The 18,898-nt window shown below is 52.4% G+C and overlaps 1 protein-coding gene across 1 annotated transcript in view; it reads right to left on the bottom strand.

Annotated features, from left to right (window-relative positions):
* LOC107307287 (protein NDRG2-like) overlaps window positions 1-18,898 on the bottom strand; it is a 42,239-nt gene that overhangs the window by 9,946 nt on the left and 13,395 nt on the right. The window contains exons 4-12 of the mRNA XM_085523915.1: window positions 18,161-18,281; window positions 12,619-12,681; window positions 7,837-7,897; window positions 5,271-5,357; window positions 3,817-3,873; window positions 3,129-3,223; window positions 2,734-2,778; window positions 1,733-1,784; window positions 1,209-1,256 (exon numbers count right to left, since the gene is read on the bottom strand). Of these exons, the coding sequence (XP_085380041.1) occupies window positions 1,209-1,256; window positions 1,733-1,784; window positions 2,734-2,778; window positions 3,129-3,223; window positions 3,817-3,873; window positions 5,271-5,357; window positions 7,837-7,897; window positions 12,619-12,681; window positions 18,161-18,281 (629 nt within the window). The remainder of the gene's footprint in view (window positions 1-1,208; window positions 1,257-1,732; window positions 1,785-2,733; window positions 2,779-3,128; window positions 3,224-3,816; window positions 3,874-5,270; window positions 5,358-7,836; window positions 7,898-12,618; window positions 12,682-18,160; window positions 18,282-18,898) is intronic.

The following is an 18,898-nucleotide window of genomic DNA, read 5'->3' on the forward strand; positions in this document are numbered from 1 at the left end:
GGTTTAACAGGAAGTGGGGGGGCTTAACAGGAAGTGGAAGGGGTTAACAGGAAGTGGAAGGGCTAAACAGGAAGTGGAAGGGGATAACAGGAAGTGGGAGGGGTAAACAGGAAGTAGAAGGGGCTAAACAGGAAGTGGAAGGGCTAAACAGGAAGTGGAAGGGACTAAACAGGAAGTAGAAGGGTCTAAACAGGAAGTGGAAGGGGATAACAGGAAGAGGGATTGCTAAACAGGAAGTAGAAGGGCTAAACAGGAAGTGGGCCCGGATAACAGGAAGTGGGTTTAACAGGAAGTGGAAGGGCTTAACAGGAAGTGAAAGGGCTAAACAGGAAGTAGAAGGGGCTAAACAGGAAGTGGAAGGAGATAACAGGAAGTGGAAAAGCTAAACAGGAAGTCGAAAGGTCTAAACAGGAAGTAGAAGTGTCTAAACAGGAAGTAGAAGGGGCTAAACAGGAAGTAGAAGGGCTAAACAGGAAGTGGGCCCGGATAACAGGAAGTGGGTTTAACAGGAAGTGGAAGGGGTTAACAGGAAGTGGGAGGGGATAACAGGAAGTGGGGGGGTTAACAGGAAGTGGGGTTAACAGGAATTGGTAGGGGTCAACAGGAAGTGGGCCAAGTTAACAGGAAGTGGGGTTAACAGGAAGTGGGGGTAACAGGAAGTGGATGGGAGAAGGAGGAAGTGGGAGGGGTTAACAGGAAGTGGAAGGAGATTACAGGAAGTGGGGTTAACAGGAAGTGGGAGGGGTAAACAGGAAGTGGGATTAACAGGAAGTGGAAGGGGCTAAACAGGAAGTGGGCTGGGATAACAGGAAGTAGAAGGGTCTAAACAGGAAGTAGAAGGGGCTAAACAGGAAGTGGGCCTGGATAACAGGAAGTGGGTTTAACAGGAAGTGGAAGGGGTTAACAGGAAGTGGAAGGGCTAAACAGGAAGTGGAAGGGCTAAACAGGAAGTAGAAGGGGCTAAACAGGAAGTGGAAGGGGGTAACAGGAAGTGGGATTGCTAAACAGGAAGTAGAAGGGCTAAACAGGAAGTGGGCCCGGAGAACAGGAAGTGGGTTTAACAGGAAGTGGAAGGGCTTAACAGGAAGTGGGAGGGGCTAAACAGGAAGTAGGCCGGGATAACAAGAAGTGGGGTTAACCGGAAGTGGGCGGGGCTAACAGGATGAACGGTCCAATCAGAACAAAGGTGGGCGGGGCTTATTCCCCACCTTGAGGAAGGAAGTCTGGGTTGGATCCAGCTTGGCGTTGCACTCCACCTGCAAATGGCGGCCATTAGCCCCGCCCCTTTTGTCCATATATGGGCATAGGCCACGCCCACATGACCATATAAGGGCATAGGCCACGCCCACGTGACCTTATATGGGCATAGCCCACGACCACATGACCATATATGGGCATAGGCCACGCCCACATGGCTATATATGGGCATAGCCCACGCCCCTAGAGCAATATATGGGCTTAGGCCACGCCCACGCAACCATATATGGGCATAGGCCACGCCCACGTGACCATATATGAACTTAGGCCACGCCCACATGACCATAGATGGGCATAGGACACACCCACACCCACATGGCCCATATATGGACTTAAGCCACGCCCACACACCCATATATGGGCATAGGCCACGCCCACACTGCCATACACGGGCATAGGCCACGCCCACTTGCCCTTATATGGCATAGGCCACGCCCACATGACCATATATGGGCATTAAGCCCCGCCCACTCACCACAGCGTCCTCGTGGGGGGAGTTGTCGCCGACGACCAATAGGACGGGGCACCTGGAAAAGGGGGCGGGGCTATGCTAATGAGGTCATTGCTGTGCATTGGGGATGGGGCGGGGTTTAAAGCCAATGGGGGCGGGGCTATGCTAATGAGCTAGTTGCTATGGGAGGGATAACGCCAAGGAGGCGGGGCTATGCTAATGAGTTGGGTGCTGTGGGAGGGGCGGGGTTTAAGGGGGCGGGGCTATGCTAATTAGTTCAGTGCTGTGGGTGGGTTTTAAGCCAAGGAGGAGGGGGTATGCTAATGAGTTGGCTGCTAAGGAAGGGGGCGGGGCTTAATGGGGCGGGGCTATGCTAATGAGCTGGGTGCTATTGAAGAAGTAGGGTTTAGGGAGAAGGGGGCGGGGTTTAAAGCCAAGGGGGAGGGGCTATGCTAATGAGGTGGGTGCTCTGGGTGGGTTTAAAACCAAGGGGGCGGGGCTATGTTAATGAGATGGAGCTATAGAAGGGGGAAGGGGCGGGGCTATGCTAATGAGGTGGCGGCTATGGAAGGAGTGGGGCTTAGTAAGAAGGGGGCAGGGTTTAAGGCCAAGAGGGCGGGGCTATGCTAATGAGTTGATTGCTATGGGTGGGTATAAAGCCAAGGGGGCGGGGCCATGCCAATCAGTTGAGAGGTATAAAAGGGGAAAGGGGCGGGGCCATGCTAATGAGCTGGCTGCTATTGAAGGGAAAGGGGCGGGGCTATGCTAATGAGATGGCTGCTATAGAGGGGGAAGGGGCGGGGCTATGCTAATGAGCTGGGGCTATAGAAGGGGTAAGGGGCGGGGCTATGCTAATGAGATGGCTGCTATAGAGTGTGGGAGGGGGCGGGGCTATGCTAATGAGAAGGGGCAAGGTTATAAAGGAGGGGGCGGGACTTAATGAGAGGCAACCAATGGGATGTGGAAGATGCTAATGAGACGGGGTTTCATTGGCCAATGGGGTTGAAGGGGGCGGGGCTACAGACCTCAATGTCTTGGCTCCATTGCGCTCCAGGCCCAGGTCACCGCGGCTATAGAAACCAGTATAAACCAGTATAAACCAGTATAAACCAGTATAGACCAGTATAAACCAGTATAAACCAGTATAAACCAGTATAACCCAGTATATCCCAGTATAACCCAGTATAACCCAGTATATCCCAGTATAACCCAGTATATCCCAGTATATCCCAGTATAACCCAGTATAACCCAGTATATCCCAGTATAACCCAGTATATCCCAGTATATCCCAGTATAACCCAGTATATCCCAGTATATCCCAGTATATCCCAGTCTATCCCAGTATATCCCAGTATATCCCAGTATAACCCAGTATATCCCAGTATAACCCAGTATAAACCAGTATAAACCAGTATAAACCTGTTGTACATGGCCCAGTACAGCCCCACATTGGGGCAGTTCTCCATGTTCTCTCTCACTTCTTGTACTGGGGGGGCAGCAGCCGCCACTTCTTCCTATGGGGCAGACCAGTATAAACCAGTATAGACCAGTATAGACCAGTATAGACCAGTATGGACCAGTATAGACCAGTATGGACCAGTATGGACCAGTATGGACCAGTATAGACGAGTATAGACCAGTGTAAACCAGTATGGACCAGTATGGACCAGTATAGACCAGTATAGACCAGTATAGACCAGTATGGACCAGTATAGACCAGTATAGACCAGTATGGACCAGTATGGACCAGTATAGACCAGTATAGACCAGTATGGACCAGTATGGACCAGTATGGACCAGTATAAACCAGTATGGACCAGTATAGACCAGTATGGACCAGTATGGACCAGTATAGACCAGTATAGACCAGTATAGACCAGTATGGACCAGTATAGACCAGTATGGACCAGTATGGACCAGTATGGACCAGTATAAACCAGTATGGACCAGTATAGACCAGTATGGACCAGTATGGACCAGTATAGACCAGTATAGACCAGTATAGACCAGTATGGACCAGTATAGACCAGTATGGACCAGTATGGACCAGTATGGACCAGTATGGACCAGTCTAAACCAGTATAGACCAGTATAAACCAGTACAGACCTGAGTGAAGAGGTGCCCCATGATCAGCTCCGTGGTGGACGAGGTCAGGCCGGACAACTGCAATAGAGACCCATAGAGACCCATAGGGACCCATAGGGACCCATAGAGACCCATAGAGACCCATAGAGACCCATAGAGACCCATAGAGACCCATAGAGACACATAGAGACCCATAGGGACCCATAGAGACCCATAGAGACCCATAGGGACCCATAGAGACCCATAGAGACCCATAGAGACCCATAGGGACCCATAGGGACCTATAGAGACCCATAGAGACCCATAGGGACACATAGCGACCCATAGAGACCCATAGGGACCCATAGAGACCCCATATCCCCCCATAGAGACCCATAGAGACCCATAGAGACCCGTAGGGACCCATAGAGACCCATAGAGACCCATAGGGACCCATAGAGACCCATAGAGACCCATAGCGACCCATAGGGACCCATAGGGACCCATAGAGACCCCATATCCCCCCATAGAGACCCATAGAGACCCATAGGGACCCGTAGGGACCCATAGAGACCCATAGAGACCCATAGGGACCCATAGAGACCCATAGCACCCCATAGCGCCCCATAGCTCCCATAGACAACCCCATAGACACCCCATAGAGCCCAATAAAGACCCCATAGAGCCCCATAGAGCCCCATAGACACCCCATAGAGCCCCATAGAGCCCCATAGACACCGTATAGCTCCCCATAGAGTTCCATAGAGTCCCATAGACAACCCATAGCACCCCATAGTGCCCCATAGAGCCCCATTGACACCCCATAGAGCCCCATAGACACCCCAACATAGACACCCCATAGCGCCCCATAGTGCCCCATAGAGCCCCATAGACACCCCATAGAGCCCCATAGAGCCCCATAGACACCCCATAGCGCCCCATAGAGCCCCATAGACACCCCATAGAGCCCCATAGACACCCCATAGGCACGCCATATCCCCCCATAGTGACCCCATAGAGCCCCATAGAGCCCCATATCACCCCATAGACACCCCATAGAGCCCCACAGAGCCCCATAGAGTCCCACAGAGCCTCATAGAGCCCCATAGACACCCCATAGCGCCCCATAGATTCCCATAGACATCCCATAGGCACCCCATAGTGCCCCATAGAGCCCCATAGACACCCCATAGAGCCCCATAGACACCCCATAGCACCCCATATAGATACCCCATAGAGCCCCATAGACACCCCATAGACACCCCATATCCCCCCATAGTGACCCCATAGAGCCCCATATCACCCCATAGAACCCCATAGAGCCCCATAGACACCCCATAGAGCCCCATATCACCCCATAGACACCCCATAGAGCCCCATAGAGCCCCATAGACACCCCATAGCGCCCCATAGAGCCCCATAGACACCCCATAGAGCCCCATAGACACCCCATAGACACCCCATAGACACCCCATAGCGCCCCATAGCGGCCCCACCTTGTGAGCAGCCCAGTCCATCCATCCTTTGGCGTTGGGGTCGATGTTGATGAGCACGAGACCTTCCACAGCATCGGGGTGAAGCAGCTGTGGGGCAGCAATGGGGCAGAGACACATAGGGACCCATAGAGACCCATAGGGACCCATAGGGACCCATAGAGACCCATAGGGACCCATAGAGACCCATAGAGACCCATAGAGACCCATAGAGACCCATAGACCCCATAACTCCATATTGACCCCATAGACACCCCATAGGCCCCATAGAGACCCATAGGGACCCATAGAGACCCATAGGGACCCATAGAGACCCATAGAGACCCATAGAGACCCCATAGAGACCCATAGACCCCATAACTCCATATTGACCCCATAGACGCCCCATAGGCCCCATAGAGATCCATAGGGACCCATAGAGACCCATAGAGACCCCATAGAGCCCCACAGAACCCATAACCATCCCATAGACTCCGTAGAGCCCCATAGACCCCATAGCCACCCCATAGAGCCCCATAGAGCCCCATAGAGACCCCATAGACCCCATAGAGACTCCATAGAACCCATAGAGCCCCATATTGACCCCATAGACTCCATAGACCCCATAGACCCCATAACTGCCCCATAGACACCCTAGAGACCCCATAGAGACCCCATAGCCACCCCATAGGCCCCATATTGACCCCATAGAGACCCCATAGAACCCCATATATCCCATAGCCACCCCATAGACCCCATATTGACCCCATATTGACCCCATAACCACCCCCATAGTCCCCATAGAGACCCCATAGCCGCCCCATAGACCCCACTACTTACCCCATACTGGCCCCATAAACCCCATAGCTGCACCATAACCACCCCATAGTCCCCATAGAGACCCATAGAGACTCCATAGACCCCATAGTGACCCCATAGACCCCATAGAGACCCCATAGACCCCATAGCCACCCCATAGACCCCATAGGGACCCCATAGACCCCATAGTGACCCCATAGACCCCATAGCCACCCCATAGACCCCATAGAGACCCCATAGACCCCATAGCCACCCCATAGAACCCATAACCCCACTACTCACCCCATAGCCACCCCATAGGCCCCACACTGACCCCACAGACCCCATAGACACCCCATAGACCCCATGGTCCCCCCAAATACCCCATATAGACCCCATAGACCCCATACTGACCCTATAGACCCCATAGACCCCATATTGACCCCATAGAGACCCATAGCTGCCCCATAGACCCCATATTGACCCCACAGACCCCATAGACACCCCATAGACCCATGGTCCTCCCAAGTACCCCATATAGACCCCATAGACCCCATACTGACCACAGAGACCCCATAGACCCCATATTGACCCCATAGATACCCATAGCTGCCCCGTAGACCCCATATTGACCCCATAGACCCCATAGACCCCCCATAGAAACCATGGTCTCCCCATAGACCCCATATTGACCCCATTGACCTCATATAGATGCCATAGACCCCATAGACCCCATATTGACCCCATAGAGACCCATAGCTGCCCCATAGACCCCATAACCTCCCCATAGACCCCATAGCTGCCCCATAGCTGCCCCATAGACCCCATAACCTCCCCATAGACCCCATACTGACCCCATAGGCCCCATATTGACCCCATACACCCCATAGCTGTCCCCATAGACCCCATAGCTGCCCCATAGACCCCATAGACCCAATAGAGACCCCATAGACCCCATAGCCACCCCATACACCCCATAGAGACCCCATAGACCCCAATCTGACTCCATAGAGCCCATACTGACCCCATAGACCCCATACGGACCCTATAGACCCCATAGCCATCCCATAGACCCAATATTGACCCCGTAGAGACCCCACAGACCTCATAGACCCCATAGCCGCCCCATAGCCACCCCATAGACCCCATGACCCCATAGCCGTCCCCATAGACCCCATACTGACCCCATAGACCCCATAACCTCCCCACAGACCCCATACTGACCCCATAGGCCCCATATTGACCCCACACACCCCATAGCTGTCCCCATAGAACACATACTGACCCCATAGACCCCATAGCTGCCCCATAGACCCCATAGAGACCATAGAGACCCCATACTGACCCCATAGACCCCATAGCCATCCCCATAGACTCCATAGCTGCCCCATAGCTGCCCCATAGACCCCATAGACCCCATACCGCCCCATAGCTGCCCCATAGACCCCATACTCACCCCATAGACCCCATAGAGCCCATAGCCGCCCCATAGCTGCCCCATAGACCCCATAACCTCCCCGTAGACCCCATAGCCACCCCATAGCTGCCCCATAGACCCCATACTCACCCTATAGACCCCATAACCACTCCATAGACCCCATACTGACCCCACAGACCCCATAATCAACCCATAGACCCCATAGCCGTCCCATAAAGACCCCATAGACCCCATAGAGACCCCATAGCTGCCCCATAGACCCCATAGACCCCATAGAGAACCCATAAAGACCCCATAGACCCCATAGCCGCCCCATAGCCGCCCCATAGCCGCCCCATAGACCCCACAACTCACCCCATACTTGGCCAGGACGAAGGCTCCAGCCCCGACTCCCATCCCAATGATGCTCTTCAGGCTTCAGTTATAGGGTCAATAGGATTTAATAGGGGATGGGATGGGGTCGAACCCCCCCCCCATCCCATAATAGGTCACCCTATAAGGACCCCGACCCCATAAGGACCCTATAAGGACCCTATAAGGACCCTATAAGGACCCTGATCCCATAAGGACCCTATGAGGACCCAATAGGACCCTATAAGGACCCTATAAGGACCCTATAAGGACCCCGACCCTATAAGGACCCTATAAGGACCCTATAAGAACCCCAACCCCATAAGGACCCTATAAGGACCCTATAAGGACCCCAACCCCATAAGGACCCTATGAGGACCCCATAGGACCCTATAAGGACCCTATAAGGACCCTGACCCCATAAGGACCCCATAAGGACCGTATAAGTACCCTATAAGGACCCTGACCCCATAAGGACCCTATAAGGACTCTATAACTCTATAAGGACCATATAAGAACCCCGACCCCAAAAGGACCCTATAAGGACCCTATAAGGACCCTATAAGGACCCTATAAGGACCCCAACCCCATAAGGACCCCATAAGGACCCTATAAGGACCCCAGCCCCATAAGGACCCTATAAGGACCTTATAAGGACCCCGACCTCATAAGGACCGCATAAGGACCCTATAAGAACCCCGACCCCATAAGGACCCTATGAGGACCCCATAGGACCCTATAAGGACCCCATAAGGACTCTATAAGGATCGTATAAGGACCCCGACCCCATAAGGACCCTATAAGGACCCTATAAGGACCCCAGCCCCATAAGGACCCTATAAGGACCCTATAAGGACTTTATAAGGACCGTATAAGGACCCTGACCCCATAAGGACCCCATAAGGACCCTATAAGGACCCCAGCCCCATAAGGACCCCATAAGGACCCTATAAGGACCCCAACCCTATAAGGACCCTATAAGGACCCCGACACCATAAGGACCCTATGAGGACTCCGACCCTATAAGGACCCTATAAGGACCCTGACCCCATAAGGACCCTATAAGGACTCTATAAGGACCCTGACCCCATAAGGGCCCTATAAGGACCCCATAGGACCCTATAAGGACCCTATAAGGACTCTATAAGGACCGTATAAGGACCCCAACCCCATAAGGACCCTATAAGGACCCTATAAGGACCCCAACCCCATAAGGACCCTATGAGGACCCCATAGGACCCTATAAGGACCCTGACTCCAGAAGGACCCTATAAGGACCCTATAAAGACCCCATAAGGGCCCTATAAGGACCCTATAAGGACCCTATAAGAACCCCGACCCAATAAGGACCCTATGAGGACCCAATAGGACCCCAACCCCATAAGGACCCTATGAGGACCCCATAGGACCCTATAAGGACCCTATTAGGACTCTATAACTCTATAAGGACCGTATAAGTATCCCGACCCCATAAGTACCCTATAAGGACCCCAGCCCCATAAGGACCCTATAAGGACTCTATAAGGACCCTATAAGGACCCTGACCCCATAAGGACCCTATAAGGACCCTATAAGGACCTCAACCCCATAAGGACCCTATAAGGACCCTATAAGGACCTCAACCCCATAAGGACCCTATAAGGACCGTATAAGGACCCCGACCCCATAAGGACCCTATAAGGACCCTATAAGGACCCCGACCCTATAAGGACCCTATAAGGACCCCGACACCATAAGGACCCTATAAGGACCCCAACCCCATAAGGACCCTATAAGAACCCCGACCCCATAAGGACCCTATAAGGACCCCATAGGACCCTATAAGGACCCCATATGGACTCTATAAGGACCGTATAAGGACCCCGACCCCATAAGGACCCCATAAGGACCCCAACCCCATAAGGACCCTATAAGGACCCTATAAGGACCCTATAAGGACCCCGACACCATAAGGACCCTATAAGGACCCTATAAGGACCCTATAAGGATCCTGACCCCATAAGGACCCTATAAGGACCCTATAAAAGGACCCCGACCCCATAAGGACCCTATAAGGACCCCGACACCATAAGGACCCTATAAGGACCCTATAGGGACGCTATAAGGACCCTATAAGGACCCTATAAGGACCCCATAAGGACCCTATAAGGACCCCAACCCCATAAGGACCCTATAAGGACACTATAAGGACCGTATAAGGACCCCGACCCCATAAGGACCCCATAAGGACCCTATAAGGACTCTATGAGGACCCTATAGGGACCCTATAAGGACCCCGACCCCATAAGGACCCTATAAGGACCCCAACCCCATAAGGACCCTATAAGGACCCCGACACCATAAGGACCCTATAAGGACCCTATAGGGACGCTATAAGGACCCTATAAGGACCCTATAAGGACCCCATAAGGACCCTATAAGGACACTATAAGGACCGTATAAGGACCCCGACCCCATAAGGACCCCATAAGGACCCCATAAGGACCCCATAAGGACCCTGACCCCATAAGGACCCTATAAGGACCCTATAAGGACCCCGACCCTATAAGGACCCTATAAGGACCCTATAAGGACCCTATGAGGACCCCAACCCCATAAGGACCCTATAAGGACTCTATGAGGACCCCGACCCCATAAGGACCCTATAAGGACCCCATAAGGACCCCAACCCCATAAGGACCCTATAAGGACTCTATAAGGACCCTATAAGGACCCCGACCCCATAAGGACCCTATAAGGACCCCATAAGAACCCTATAAGAACCCCGACCCCATAAGGACCCTATGAGGACCCCATAGGACCCCATAAGGACCCTATAAGGACCCTATAAGGACCCTATAAGGATCCCAACCCCATAAGGACCCTATAAGGTCCCTATAAGGATCCCATAAGGACCGTATAAGGACCCTGACCCCATAAGGACGCCATAAGGACCGTATAAGGACCCTATAAAGACCCCATAAGGACAGTATAAGGACCCCGACCCCATAAGGACCCTATGAGGACCCCATAGGACCCTATAAGGACTCTATAACTCTATAAGGACCCTGACCCCATAAGGACCCCATAAGGACCCCATAAGGACCGTATAAGGACCCCGACCCCATAAGGACCCCATAAGGACCGTATAAGGACCCTGACCCCATAAGGACCCCATAAGGACCCTATAAGGACCCCAGCCCCATAAGGACCCCATAAGGACCCTATAAGGACCCTATAAGGACCCCGACCCCATAAGGACCCTATGAGGACCCCATAGGACCCTATAAGGACCCTATAAGGACTCTATAAGGACCGTATAAGGACCCCGACCCCATAAGGACCCCATAAGGACCCTATAAGGACCCTATAAGGACCCTGACCCCATAAGGACCTTCAATGGCCCTATATGACCCTATAAGGACCACTATATGGCCCTATATGGCCCTATATGGCCCCATAGACATTATATGGCTCTATACAGCCCTATACAGCCCTATAAGGACACTATATGACCCCATAGACATTATATGGCCATATACGGCACTATATGGCCCTATAAGGATCCTATATGATCCTATAAGGTCCCTATATGATCCTATAAGGTCCCTATATGGCCCCATAGACCCTATATGGCCCTATATGGCTCCATAGACCCTATATGGCCCTATATGGCCTTATAGGGCCCTATATGGCCCTATATGGCCCCATAGACCCTATAAGGCCCCTATAAGGCCCCTATAAGGACCCTATATGGCCCTATATGGCCCCATAGACACTATATGGCCCTATACGGCCCTATATGACCCTATATGACCCTATATGGCCCCATATGACCCTATATGGCCCCATAGACACTATATGGCCCTATATGGCCCTATATGGCCCCATAGACCCTATATGGCCCTATATGGCCCCATAGACCCTATATGGCCCTATATGGCCTTATATGACCCTATATGACCCTATATGGCCCCATAGACCCTATATGGCCCTATATGGCCTTATATGACCCTATATGACCCTATATGGCCCCATAGACCCTATATGGCCCCATAGACCCTATATGGCCCCATAGACCCTATATGGCCCTATATGGCCCCATAGACACTATATGGCCCTATATGGCCTTATATGACCCTATATGGCCCTATATGGCCCCATAGACACTATATGGCCCCTATAAGGACCCTATATGGCCCTATATGGCCCTATATGGCCCCATAGACCCTATATGGCCCTATATGGCCCCATAGACCCTATGTGACCCTATATGGCCCTATATAGCTCTATATGGCCCTATATGGCCTTATATGGCCCTATATGGCCCTATATGGCCTCATAGACCCTATAAGGCCCCTATAAGGACCCTATATGGCCCTATATGACCCTATATGGCCCTATATGGCCCCATAGACACTACATGGCCCTATAGGGCCCTATAAGGACCATTATATGGCCCTATATGGCCCCATAGACCCTATATGACCCTATATGGCCCTATATGGCCCCATAGACCCTATGTGACCCTATATGACCCTATATGGCCCTATATGGCCCCATAGACCCTATATGGCCCTATATGGCCCCATAGACCCTATATGGCCCTATATAGCTCTATATGGCCCCATAGACATTATATGGCCCTATACGGCCCTATACGGCCCTATATGGCCCCATAGACCCTATAAGGCCCTATTCGGCCCTATATGACCCTATATGGCCCTATCTGGCCCTATATGGCCCCATAGGCCCTATATGACCCTATATGACCCTATCTGGCCCTATATGGCCCCATAGACTCACCTGAAGTGCTGTAGGATGTAGGGGATGGTCTCGGCCAGTTGCTCCAGTGACGGGTATTGATACCTGTGGGGCGATAGAGGGGATTAATAGGGGATTTATAGGGTCGGGGGGGTTATGGGGTCTCTATGGGTCTCTATGGGGTCTCTATGGGTCTCTATGGGACTCTATGGGGTTTCTATGGGGTCTATGGGTCCCTATGGGTCTCTATGGGGTCTCTATGGGGTCTATATGGGGTCTATGGGGCTCTATGGGGTCCTATGGGGTCTATGGGGTCCTATGGGTCTCTATGGGTCTCTATGGGTCCCTATGGGTCTCTGTGGGGTCTATAGGGTCTCTATGGGGTCTCTATGGGTCTCCATGGGGTCTCTATGGGGTCTCTATGGGGTCTATGGGGTCTATCGGGGTCTATGGGTCTCTATGGGTCCCTATGGGTCTCTATGGGACTCTATGGGGTTTCTATGGGGTCTATGGGTCCCTATGGGTCTCTATGGGGCACTATGGGGTCTCTATGGGTCCCTATGGGTTCCTATGGGTCTCTATGGGTCTCTATGGATCTCTATGGTGTCTCTATGGGGTCTATGGGGTCTATCGGGCTCTATGGGTCTCTATGGGTCCCTATGGGTCTCTATGGGTCTCTATGGGTCTCTATGGGTCTCTATGGGTCTCTATGGGTCTCAATGGGTCCCTATGGGTGTCTATGGGGCTCTATGAGCCTCTATGGGTCTCTATGGATCTCTATGGGGTCTCTATGGGGTCCCTATGGGTGTCTATGGGGCTCTATGGGTCGCTATGGGGTCTATGGGTCCCAACGGGGTCTCTAGTGGGCCGATAGAGGGGATTAATAGGGGATTTATAGGGTCGGGAGGTGTCTATGGGGTCTCTATGGGTCTCTATGGGGTCTATAGGGTCTCTATGGGTCTCTATGGGACTCTATGGGGTTTCTATGGGGTCTATGGGTCCCTATGGGGTCTCGATGGGGTATATGGGGCTCTATGGGGTCTATGGGTCTCTATGGGTCTCTATGGGTCTCTATGGGGTCCTATGGGTCTCTATGGGTCTCTATGGGTCCCTATGGGACTCTATGGGTCTCTATGGGTCCCTATGGGTCTCTATGGGGTCTCTATGGGGTTTCTATGGGATCTATGGGTCCCTATGGGGTCTCGATGGGGTATATGTGTCTCTATGGGGTCTATGGGTCTCTATGGGTCTCTATGGGTGTCTATGGGGCTCTATGGGTCTCTATGGGTCTCTATGGGTCTCTATGGGGTCTACATGGGTCTCTATGGGTCTCTATGGGTCTCTATGGGGTCTATGGGGTCTCTATGGGTTTCTATGGGGTCTATAGGGTCTCTATGGGGTCTCTATGGGGTCTATAGGGCCTCTATGGTGTCTCTATGGGGTCTATGGGGTCTATCGGGCTCTATGGGTCTCTATGGGTCCCTATGGGTCTCTATGGGACTCTATGGGGTTTCTATGGGGTCTATGGGTCCCTATGGGTCTCTATGGGGCACTATGGGGTCTCTATGGGGTCTATGGGTCCCTATGGGTCTCTATGGGGTTTCTATGGGGTCTATGGGGTCTATGGGATCTATGGGGTCAATATGGGGCCTATGGGGTCTCGATGGGTGTCTATGGGGCTCTATGGGTGTCTATGGGGCTCTATGGGTCGCTATGGGGTCTATGGGTCCCAATGGGGTTTCTAGTGGGACGATAGAGGGGATTAATAGGGGATTTATAGGGTCGGGGGGGTTATGGGGTCTCTATGGGTCTCTATGGGTCTCTATGGGTCTCTATGGGTCTCCATGGGGTCTATGGGTCTCTATGGGACTCTATGGGGTTTCTATGGGGTCTATGGGTCCCTATGGGGTCTCGATGGGGTATATGGGGCTCTATGGGGTCTATGGGTCTCTATGGGTCCCTATGGGTCTCTATGGGTCCCTATGGGTCTCTATGGATCCCTATGGGTCTCTATGGGTCGCTATGGGTCCCTATGGGTCTCTATGTGTCCCTATGGGTCTCTATGGGTCCCAATGGGTCTCTCTGGGGTCTATGGGATCTATGGGGTCTACATGGATCCCTATGGGTCTCTATGGGTCTCTATGGGTTCCTATGGGTCTCTCTGGGTCTCTATGGGGCGCTATGGGGTCTCAATGTTTCCCTATTAATCCCTATGGGTTGCAATGAGTCCTCTCAGTCGCTAGGGGGCGCTCTATTAATCTCTATGGGGTCTATGGGGTCTCTATGGGTCTCTATGGGGTCAATATAGGTCTCTATGGGGCTCTATGGGTCCCTATGGGTCTCTATGGGACTCTATGGGGTTTCTATGGGGTCTATGGGTCCCTATGGGGTCTCGATGGGGTATATGGGGCTCTACGGGGTCTATGGGTCTCTATGGGTCCCTATGGGTCTCTATGGGGTCTATGGGATCTATGGGGTCAATATGGGGCCTATGGGGTCTCTATGGGTCTCTATGGGTCTCTATGGGGTTTCTATGGGGTCTATGGGGTCTATGGGATCTATGGGGTCAATATGGGGCCTATGGGGTCTCTATGGGTCGCTATGGGGTCTATGGGTCCCAATGGGGTCTCTAGTGGGGCGATAGAGGGGATTAATAGGGGATTTATAGGGTCAGGGGGGTTATGGGGTCTCTATGGGTCTCTATGGGTCTCTATGGGTCTCTATGGGTCTCTATGGGTCGCTATGGGGTCTATGGGTCCCAATGGGGTCTCTAGTGGGGCGATAGAGGGGATTAATAGGGGATTTATAGGGTTGGGGGGGTTATGGGGTCTCTATGGGTCTCTATGGGTCTCTATGGGTCTCTATGGGGTCTCTATGGGTCCCTATGGGTCTCTATGGGACTCTATGGGTCTCTATGGGTCTCTATGGATGTCTATGGGGCTCTATGGGTCTCTATGGGTCTCTGTGGGTCTCTATTGGTCTCTGTGGGGTCTATATGGGGTCTATGGGGTCTATCGGGCTCTATGGGTCTCTATGGGTCCCTATGGGTCTCTATGGGGTCTATGGGGTCTCTATGGGTCTCTATGGGTCCCTATGGGTCTCTATGGGGTCTATGGGGTCTACATGGGTCCCTATGGGTCCCTATGGGTCTCTATGGGTCCCAAAGGGGTCACTTATGGGTCTCTATGGGTCTGTATGGGTCCCTATGGGTCTCTATGGGTCTCTATGGGTCCCTATGGGTCCCTATGGGTCTCTATGGGTCCCTATGGGTCTCTATGGGTCTCTATGGGTCGCTATGTGTCTCTATGGGGTCCCTATGGGTCTCTATGGGTCCCTATGGGTCTCTATGGGTCTCTATTGGTCTCTATGGGTCCCTATGTGTCTCTATGGGATCCCTATGGGTCTCTATGGGGTCTCTATGGGTTCCTATGGGTCTCTATGGTTCCCTATGTGTCTCTATGGGTCTCTATTGGTCCCTATGGGATCCCTATGGGTCTCTATGGGTCCCTATGGGTCCCTATGGGTCTCTATGGGTCCCTATGGGGTCTCTATGGGGTCTATAGGATCTATGGTGTCTACATGGGTCCCTATAGGTCTCTATGGGGTCTCTATGGGTCACTAAGGGGTCCCTATTGGACTCTATGGGTCTCTATGGGTCTCTATGGGTCCCTATGGGTCTCTATGGTTCCCTATGGGTCTCTATGGGTCTCTATGGGTCTCTAAGGGTCCCTATGGGGTCTATGGGTCCCTATTAGTCCCTATGGGTCTCTATGGGTCCCTTTGGGTCTCTATGGGACTCTATGGGTCTCTATGGGTCCCTATGGGATCCCTATGGGGCGCTATGGGGTCTCAATGGTTCCCTATTAATCTCTATGGGTTGCAATGAGTCCTCCCAGCCGCTAGGGGGCGCTCTATTAATCTCTATGGGTCTCTATGGGGCTTTATGGGGTCTCTATGGGTCTCTATGGGGTCAATATGGGGCTCTATGGGGTCTCTATGGGTCTCTATGGGTCCCTATGGGTCTCTATGGGTCTCTATGGGTCGCTATGTGTCTCTATGGGGTCCTTATGGGTCTCTATGGGTCCCTATGGGATCAATATAGGTCTCTATTGGTCTCTATGGGTCCCTATGTGTCTCTATGGGATCCCTATGGGTCTCTATGGGGTCTCTATGGGTCCCTATGGGTCTCTATGGGTCTCTATGGGGTCAATATGGGGGTCTATGGGGCTCTATGGGTCTCTATGGGTCCCTATGGGTCTCTATGGGTCTCTATGTGTCTCTATGGGGTCTATGGGGTCTCTATGTGTCTCTATGGGTCTCAATGGTTCCCTATTAATCCCTATGGGTTGCAATGAGTCCTCCAGGCCTCCAGGTGGCGCTCTATTAAGCTCTATGGGGCATCTATAGGGCTCTATGGGGTCTCTATGGTTCTCTATGGGGTCAATATGGGGGTCTATGGGGCTCTATGGGGCTCTATGGGGTCTCTATGGTTCTCTATGGAGTTTGTGGGGTCTCTATGGATCTCTATGTGGTCAATATGGGGGTCTATGGGGTCTCTATGGTTCTCTATGGGTCTTTATGGGATCCCTATGGGTCTCTATGGGGTCTCTATGGGATCCCTATGGGTCCCTATGGGTCTCTATGGGTCTCTATGGGGTCAATATGGGGGTCTATGGGTCTCTATGAGTCCCTATGGGGTCTATGGGGTCTCTATGGGTCTCTATGGGGTCAATATGGGGGTCTATGGGTCCCTATGTGTCCCTATGGGTCCCTATGGGGCGCTATGGGGTCTCAATGGTTCCCTATTAATCCCTATGGGTTGCAATGAGTCCTCCAGTCCTCCAGGTGGCGCTGTTCCTTTACCCGGCCGGAAATGGCGGCGCTCTATGGGTCTCTATGGGTCTCTATGTGTCCCTATGGGTCCCTATGGGTCTCTATGGGTCCCTATGGGTCTCTATGGGACTCTATGTGTCTCTATGGGGTCTATGGGGCAGCTATGGGGTCTATGGGGTCTCTATGGGTCTCTATGGGTCCCTATGAGTCTCTATGGGTCCCTATGGGTCCCTATGGGTCCCTATGAGTCTCTATGGGTCCCTATGGGTCTCTATGGTTCCCTATGGGTCCCTATGGGTCTCTATGGGGTCCCTATGGGTCTCTATGGGGTCCCTATGGGTCTCTATGGGTCTCTATGGGGTCTCTATGCGTCTCTATGGGTCTCTATGGGTCTCTATGGGGTCTCTATGCGTCTCTATGGGTCTCTATGGATTCCTATGGGGTCCCTATGGGTCTCTATGAGTCTCAGTGGTTCCCTATTAATCCCTATGGGTTGCAATGAGTCCTCCCAGACGCTAGGGGGCGCTCTATTAATCTCTATGGGGCTCTATGGGGTCTCTATGGGTCCCTATGTGTCTCTATGTGTCCCTATGTGTCTCTATGGGTCCCTATGTGTCTCTATGGGTCTCTATGGGTGCCTATGGGTCTCTATGGGGTCCCTATGGGTCCCTATGGGGTTTCTATGGTTCCCTATTAATCCCTATGGGTTGCAATGAGTCCTCCAGTCCTCCAGGTGGCGCTGTTCCTTTACCCGGCCGGAAATGGCGGCGCTCTAGGCTGCATCCCCGGCGGCTCTATGTTCAGTCGCAGGAAGTTCCGGGCGATGTCCGCCATTTCTTCGTGTGCGAATAAAGCCCCGAAACACGTTTCGGCTGTGAAAAAAAAGACCCAAAATCGATTGTTTTAGCCCCAAAATGACGCCGGGAATGGAAAGAACGGCCTCAAAAACCCTATAGGGGACCCATAGACCCCGTAGAGACCCATAGAGACCCATAGAGACCCATAGAGTTTAATAGAGCGCCCCCTAGTGGCTGGGAGGACTCATAGCAACCCATAGGGATTAATAGGGACCCATAGAAACCCATAGAGACCCATAGAGACCCCATAGAGACCCATAGGGACCCATAGGGACACATAGGGACCCATAGGGACCCATAGGGACCCATAGGGACCCATAGAGACCCATAGAGACCCATAGAGACCCATAGAAACCCATAGTGACCCATAGAGACCCATAGAGACCCATAGAGATTAGTAGGGCACCCCCTAGTGGCTTGGAGGACTCATTGCAACCCATAGGGATTAATAGGGACCCATAGAAACCCATAGAGACCCCATAGAGACCCATAGAGACCCATAGAGACCCATAGGGACCCATAGAGACCCCATAGAGCCCCATAGAGACCCCATAGCGACCCCATAGAGACACATAGAGCCCCATAGAGACCCCATAGACCCCATAGAGATCCCATAGAGACCCATAGACCCC

This window comes from Coturnix japonica, chromosome 25 (genome assembly GCF_054131305.1).
Source record: "Coturnix japonica strain WE chromosome 25, WE-NBRP24, whole genome shotgun sequence".
In the NCBI taxonomy this organism is placed as follows: Eukaryota; Metazoa; Chordata; class Aves; order Galliformes; family Phasianidae; genus Coturnix; species Coturnix japonica.